This window comes from Sminthopsis crassicaudata, chromosome 5, assembly GCF_048593235.1.
Source record: "Sminthopsis crassicaudata isolate SCR6 chromosome 5, ASM4859323v1, whole genome shotgun sequence".
NCBI lineage: Eukaryota > Metazoa > Chordata > Mammalia > Dasyuromorphia > Dasyuridae > Sminthopsis > Sminthopsis crassicaudata.
Genome location: NC_133621.1, coordinates 99,240,186 through 99,248,233, shown reverse-complemented (window position 1 = coordinate 99,248,233; position 8,048 = coordinate 99,240,186). Strand labels below are relative to the sequence as shown.

Below are 8,048 nucleotides of genomic sequence, written 5' to 3'. Positions count from 1 at the left end.
TATAAACAGTCCCTAAACCTAATTTAGACATGCCGTTTTCTTGAGACAATTCTGCTTTGACTATTCATTCTCTTCACTATCTTCTGCTAAATTTCATTCTATGTTTCTGTTTATTGGCTCCTTACTATTCCTCCCTTCTCCCTTTCTTATACGTTTTCTCTTTGTGTTTTTTCTGTCATTGCTTTGTTTCTATACTCCCTCCTCACTATCTCTCCTCTCTCTTTTTCTTTTTCTCTCTTCCCTACTCTCCCTCTCTCTGTTTTCTCTCTCCCTTTTCTTTTTCTCCCGATTTTCTGCTTTTCTATTTCTCATTATTTATCTGTATATCTGTGACTATTTTGTTCTGTTTCTCTAAGTATTTTGTATCTCTCCTTTTTTCTTTCTTTTATGTCCTTTTTCTGTTCATTTCTCTCCATCTTTGTTTCTCTTTCACAGTTTCTCTGCCAGTGTATTTTTTTCCCTCCCTTCCCTCCCTACAAACTCTCCCCTAACATCTCTCTATTCCTTTCAGTACAGATCACCCTGACCTGGGATATGGCAAATCTAAGCCACCCATCCGAGTTTATCCTGTTGGGTTTCTCAACCTTTGGTGAGCTGCAGGTAGTGCTCTATGGACCTTTCCTGGTACTTTATCTTTTGGCCTTTGTGGGAAATGCCATCATTATTGTTATGGTCCTAGTTGATGCCCACCTGCACACCCCCATGTACTTCTTCCTGGGAAATTTTGCCTTACTGGAGATCTTTGTCACCATGACTGCAGTGCCGAAGATGCTCTCAGACCTCCTTGTTTCCACCAAGACAATTTCCTTTACCTCCTGCATGGTCCAATTCTACTTCTATTTCTCCCTTGGTTCTACTTCCTTCCTCATTCTGGCAGACATGGCTATGGACCGCTTTGTGGCCATTTGCCACCCGCTACGCTATGGCACCTTTATGAGTTGGGAAGTATGCATCCGTCTGGCAGGGGCAGCTTGGGCAGCACCCTTCCTGGCCATGGTGCCCACTGTTCTCTCCCGGGTGCAGCTCTCCTACTGTCATGGCAACATCATTAATCACTTCTTCTGTGACAATGCCCCACTGCTACAACTGGCCTGCTCGGACACATCCCTCCTAGAGTTCTGGGACTTCATGCTTTCTCTGGCCTTTGTCCTAAGCTCTTTCCTGGTGACCCTTGTCTCCTATGGTTATATTGTGACCACTGTCTTGCGTATTCCTTCTGCTAGTGGCCGCCAAAAAGCCTTCTCCACCTGTAGTTCCCACCTCACTCTGGTCTTCATTGGCTACAGCAGCACAATCTTTGTCTATGTTCGACCCAGCAAGGATCACTCTGTAGAACTCAATAAGATGGTGGTCTTAGTCACTTCCATCCTGACCCCTGTTCTCAATCCCTTCATCCTCACTTTCCGAAATGAAACAGTGAAGACCGTTATCCGAGGACAGATTCAGAGGCTAAAGAGTCTAAAGAATTCAGCATGAGTGGAAGGGTGGGCTCCATTTATAAACATAAAATATGAGGAACTAATTATAACTAAAAGGGAAGTCTATGTCACCCTATAAAGAGAAGGACCACCAGATTTCATGATGGGATCATGGGGGAATGTCTTTGTCATCTTCCCTTTTTGGTTCCATCCATAAACTTTGCTACCACCCTACTTATTTTGAACTTTCATCTGCCCCAGAGAAAGTGCATCCCATGCTTACTTGAGCAGACTTAAAGTCTTTGAATGTACAATATGCAGAGGACAGATGGAATAATGAGCAAAAAAGAAATGCACATGCAAGTTATCCTAGAGCAAGGGGCTCTAGGATCAAGAATGAGTGTCCACTTAGGAGACTCCATTCTGGGGGGAGTGTTTATTTCTATATTTATTTATTATTTATTCATATTTATTCTATATGTACCCTTTCTGCATGCTATGGGCCATGCTTCTAAATGTGGGAGTGTACTTTTATGTTTATGTGTACATATCAGAGAGAAAAAGAGAGTATATGTTATGAATATGTTTAGGGTATTTGCTGAGAATATATGAGAGTTTGTATATCTGACTGAATATTTGTGTAACTATGAGTTTTATATATAGATATATGCATATCTATACATCTGTTTTTATATAGAATTGTATGTATACTGCTTTAGGTGTGCTGTATGTATTACAGGCATGTTGTGTGTATGTGTGATACCAATTAGGTCTATGTATCTGTTATGAGCATATAAGTGCCTTTTATAGGTGCAATGTCTATTGCAGGCATGCTAAACTTGTATGTGTGTGACATGTAGGCATGTATATCTGGCCACACAATTTACATGTGTGTTTATATAACAGTTAATGTGTATGATGCAAGTAATGTGAGAACGTGTCCTGCATGAACGTACATATTAATCAGGGATTATGCTCTGTGGAGTAAAGTTCCTATGAAAAGATTGAGGAAAGACTCAGGCATGATTTCTAGGGGGGGAGGGGGAATACTTCACAGATTTTCTTTTTTATGTTCATTTATTTATTCTTTCAAAAAACTCAGTGGGTATTGTCATAGGTTATTGAAGAAATACAAAGAAAGCAAGACACGGTTTCTGCCCTCAAAGCAGTTATAAAATATTCTGTAGGAGAACTGAAATACACATAACACACACACACACAAACTCTAACACAAATCACACTGTCACATGTGAGAAGAGTGTAAAATGTTCTAAGATCAAGGGAGAAAAATCACTTCCACTATATATATTTCAGTAAATGTTGGACTGATTGTGTAAGGAAAGCTGCAATCAATTATTCTTCATGTCCCAAAAGGTCCAAAGAAAAGCTAAAACTAAAGTAAACAGAATTTAAATTGAGCTTAAGAAAGAACTCTTTGACCTTCAGGGAAGGAAGATGTGAGTATCTACCCCCAAAAATCATCAAGAAATTAATAGAAAAACCAATCATTTTTTTCTGAAGTGCATGACCTTATCAGGTTGAAAGACAAGAAGCTAAATGATTTCTGGAGGTTTCTTTGGGGTAGAAAACCTAGCTCATTTCCTGCTTGGCCACTACTAGAGGACACTTTTTGTTAGCTCAAAGTCTCCGGATCATAGTTCTCTTATGATATGTCATGAATCTGGCAGATCAGTTAGCCTATCTGAAATCACTTTTCTCATGTGAAAAGCAACAATAATAATAGTTGTACAACTTAGCTCACAGAGTTGTTGTTCAGGATTAGGATGAGGATTTCCTGACTACAAATTAGACTCCTTCTACTATAGCCTAGGTAAAGTAGGAAAAAATTATTTTATTCTGAGTATAAGGATTTATCAGGATCCATACATTTAAGACAAAAATAGTTAATTATTTATCCCTTCCCCACAGTACAATAGGAATGGGAAAGGGGGAAATAAGCATGGACACTTCTTCAGGATACTGCATCCTTCTTAGACAGAGGTTGAGCTATTCCAAGGATGGAGATATACTTCTATATGCTAAGAGCTTCATATAGAGAAAAGGCTCTGGTGTCTTCCAATCTGTTTTAGCTCCTTTCTCTAATAGTCTTCATATGCTAAACTGTATTCCTTAATGGTAACTGTAATAATTTAAATAGTATAAATGAAACCCAATATTTATATATTGTTTCAGTATTTACAACAGACATGCACAAACATTTAACATTCTACCCATCTACTTTCTCCTTACAACAATCTCTTGAGGAGATTCATTTCTAAAGTTTTTTCCAAATCCTCTAAGAAAAGAAGAAAGATTATGATGTGCCCTTTTTAAACATGGAACTCTGACTCTGAGAAATTAACAGACTTGACCAAGATCAAAGAGTTTGTATTTGGCAGAACCAGGACTGATTCATATGATGTTGCAACTAGACCTATTAGAGTTTGGATTTGCAAGTCCTTCTGCTTTTTCTGACTTCTAGTCATTACCTCTTTTCAAAAAAATATATTTTAATTGATATTTTTTGTTACTACATTACATAATTTTCCAATGTCTTTCTTTCCCATAAAGACATCACATGTAATAAACAAAAATTTAAAGAAAAAGAGGAAGCGGGAAAAAAAATCAGCAAAACAAATCAGTTTTTAAACTTATTTTTCTTCCTAGAAATAGTCTCCAGAAAGAATTCTGAAAGTATTGCAAATTTTTATATCCACAGACTTCCAACTTCTACAAAGTAGATGAAGGAGACGCCCATTTGAAATACTGAAGTATATACCAAATAGTAGGCATATCATAGGTCAAAGAGAATGGACATCTTAGTCACTTTATTTATATAATTCCCAATTGTTTTCCCAAATAATTGTCTTAATTCACAGTTTTACCAGCAATATATTGGTGCATCCATCTTCCCACAATCATTCCAATTATCCTTGGGAATTTGATGAGTATAAGTTAATACACAGAATTGTTTTCATTTGTACTTTCCTATTATTGGTGACTTGAAGCATTCTTTCATATGGCTGTTAATACTTTGCAATTTTGGGAGGGAAAATTATTTGTTTATATCCTTTGACCATGTATTTATTAGGGAATGACTTGTGGTTATAAAAATATAAGTATACACATATCATGTATATCTAAATATAGTTATAAAAACATGTATATGCACCCAAAATTTATATTATATATTATTATATGTTAATATTATATTAAATATTGCATACACACATGTATGTGAGCATATTAGTTGTTTATATATTTTGTATGCCAAAATCTTTCTAAGAAATTTGATGCAAAAATTTTTCCCCATTTAATCACTTTCCATCTTTTCCTAGATGCATTATTTTTATTTTAAGCTTTTCTCTTCTGTCTTATTAACCCTGAAAAAATATACCAATCCTTATCAGTCCTTCACACCTTAAAATAAAATAATTTCTTCCATTGCTGCCAGATGAGATTTAAAAAATTAATTTAAAAAGAAGTATATATTAATTTTCATTTTAAAAATTAAGTTCCAAATTTTCTTCCTCCCTTCCTTCTTCCTTTATTGATAAAGCAAGCAATTTGACATCAATTATCAATGTGAAGGTATGCAAAACATACTTTCATATTAGCCATGCTGCAAGAAAAAAATGGCCAGAAAAAAAGAAAAGAAAAGAAAAAAAAAAAAAAAGAAAGCGAAAAAGTGTTCTTCAACCTGAACTCAAAGTTTTCTCTTTCTAGCATTTTTCATCATGGGTCTTTTGGACTTAGATCATTGTAATGATTGCAATAGCTAGGTTTTTAATTATTTTTACAATATTGCTAGTACTCTGCACAATGTTCTCTTGGTTCTACTCTATTTTGTACCAGTTTATAAAAGTATTCCCAGGTTTTTTTGAAAGCATTCTGTTCATCATTTCCTATAGGACAATAATATTCCATCCCAATTATATATCACAACTTGTTCACCCCATTCCCCAATTGATGGCATCCCTTCAATTTCTAATGCTTTGATATCAGAAAAAGAATTGTTACAAATATTTTATACACATATAAGCGTTTCTTTTTTCTTTAATCTCTTTGGGATACAGACCTGGTAGTGGTCTTGCTGGGTAAAAGGATAAACATAATTTTATAGCCCTTCTTATCAACAATTTATTAGGGCCCTTATTATCCAGCATCCCTGCTAGCATTTGTTATTTTCCTGTTCTGTCATATTAGACTATCTAATAGGTTAGGTGGTACTTAAGAGTTTTAATTTGCATTTCTCTAATCAGTAGTGATTTAGAGGAGAAGTTGGGAGGTACAGTGGATAGAGTACTAGCATAGGAGTCAGGAGGCTCCAAGTTCAGATCTGGCCTCTGATACTAACTATATGACCCTGTACACATTTACTTGGCCAGTCATTGTCTATAATCTTCCCTCCAAAGAAAATCTTTTTAAAAAATAATGATTTAGAGCATTTTTTCATGAGATCAGATTTGAAGGAGGGTAGATTTAATGGAACAAAAGGAAGGAATAATTATGGAACATGGAGGAAAACAGATCTAAGGGAGGGTTTGGAAGCCTTAGGTAGCAGTTTTGCAACATTAGGCAACTTTAAGAAGACAGTATAAGGAAAGAAAACAACAGAGAGATGGGAGTTTAGACCAAATATATGTATGGATAAGTGTAACATAGACTCTAAGATCTAGCAAAGATTGAAAGATCATATAATTCATTCCCCTGCTTCTAGAAACCATCATACCTTACTGTGCTTGAAACTCCTCCAGAACAGGAATTTTTAACCTGAGGTTCATGAATTTTTAAAAATTTATTTTGATAGCAATATTTCAAATATTTCAATATTTCAATATAATTTCAAAATAATTCAATATATAATTTCAATATAATCAATAATAATTTAAAATAATAGTTTCCTCTATAATTTATGGATTTCATTTTATGAATTTAAAAATATTCTCTAAATTTCTCCAGATTGACAAAAGGACCCATGATCCACAAAAAACAAAAGTTAAGACTATCTGATCCAATTCAACATTGTGGACACATATCTATGGCCTCTTTTCCTTAAAGAAGTATATGACTAATGTACTATCACATCTAAAACTCATGTAAGTTTCCAGAAAAGCATGTGACGATAAAATGGAGGAGAGAGAGACCAAATCATATCATCAAAGTTTCCCAAGAAATCAATAGAAGGCTTAGAATGAGATTCTCAATGTTTTAACTCCTAGTCCTTGCCAACACATATGTTATGAGGAAAATTATCAAAGAATGATGACTCAAAAAGTATGCCAATTATTGTTTTTATTATTCCATCTTTCAGCCCCTTGAACTAAAAATCCCTGTGTACTACCCCTCCCAGTTCCATTGTTGACTTCCTTCCATTGGTGCCTGCATTTCTGCAATTGTTAAAGCATTTAATTAGTTATGTGTGGTAGTTTCCAGCATAAAAAGTCAAGTGGTCGAGACCTTAATACCAGAAATTAATCTTTTTTTAAGTTGGAAATTCTGAGTCACAATGTCCTGCTTCCATACTTTACTTATAATTAACTTCCCCTATAGATGGTAGGTTTTCAAATGCGCATTCTTTTTTGTAAAAAATCATATCCATCCTTCAAGAGTTAATTCAGATACCAGTTGTTGAAAAAATTCTCAGTCTGAGATCCTAGAGAACTCCAGGCTACTCTTACCCATCACTGGTCCACTGAGCTACAAGTCAAATAAAGTGAATAGCTGACCTAAAATTAGTATCCTCAAGGAGAAATCCTGCTGATAGCAACCCCTATCCCCTCTTCCCTAATGGAAAGATTGATTTTATAGATCTTTTCAGGTCTGCTTAGAGTACAGAACCACAAAGTACCCTATGGTGCATAATTAAGTGTTAAGTTCCCACATTTCAAAGGATCATTACTGGAACCCACAGCATTTCCTAGATCTAATGGTCATACCGATATTCTGAAAGAGTAGGAAAGTATCAGATTGAAGACCTGGCAGTTATAAGGCAGTTATATTTCAAAAGAACAGAAAAGGCTCAGGTTACAGGCTTAGATTATTTGTAATGGGTGCAGAATCTTGTCAGTGAATCATAGCCAAAATGATTTCAGCATTGTTCTTTCTTCACCAGCCTACATGAAGCCCTTCTCTGATTCCCTGAACTAGGAGTAATCTCTGTCTCTTTGAGTCTCTCCTAGCACTTTGTGTCTTTCTTAGCTTATACAGAGCCTAATTTCTTGTACTTGACTACATATGTCTTCTATTTCCCTGAGTTTTTCATTAAATCTTTTTTTGGTTAAGAATCATATCTCACTTCTTTTTTCTGTTCCTAGCATTGAACATAGTCTACAACAATTCTTTTTTTGTTTAGATTTCATGATTTCATTAGTTTATGAATGTGGAATTATAGATTCAAGAAGGGAAGGGAACTTCAAGGCCCCTCTAGTCAAGTCTCCTTTTACTGTTGAAGAAACTGAAGTTCAAAGAGATTAAAACAATTTGCTTAAGATCACAAGGGTTAAAAAGCCCTCTTTTGAATCCTGTTTTTTTGTTTTGTTTTGTTTTGTTTTGTTTTAAACACCAGAATGCACTTTCTTCCACTACACCAGGAAGTTTGTTTTACTTTATTTTACCAATGTTCATCAG

At 35.2% G+C, this 8,048-nt stretch overlaps 1 protein-coding gene across 1 annotated transcript; it reads left to right on the top strand.

Moving 5' to 3' along the window:
* Positions 1 to 534: 534 nt before the first annotated feature.
* Positions 535 to 1,476, top strand: LOC141542555 (olfactory receptor 6V1-like). Its single transcript, XM_074267045.1, has one exon. It carries the CDS (start codon positions 535 to 537, stop codon positions 1,474 to 1,476), a length of 942 nt encoding a protein of 313 aa, XP_074123146.1.
* Positions 1,477 to 8,048: the final 6,572 nt, after the last annotated feature.

Bases quoted from the DNA above. Each gene is read 5' to 3' on its own strand.
- LOC141542555 (XM_074267045.1), top strand. From the start codon at position 535: ATGGCAAATCTAAGCCACCCATCCGAGTTTATCCTGTTGGGTTTCTCA.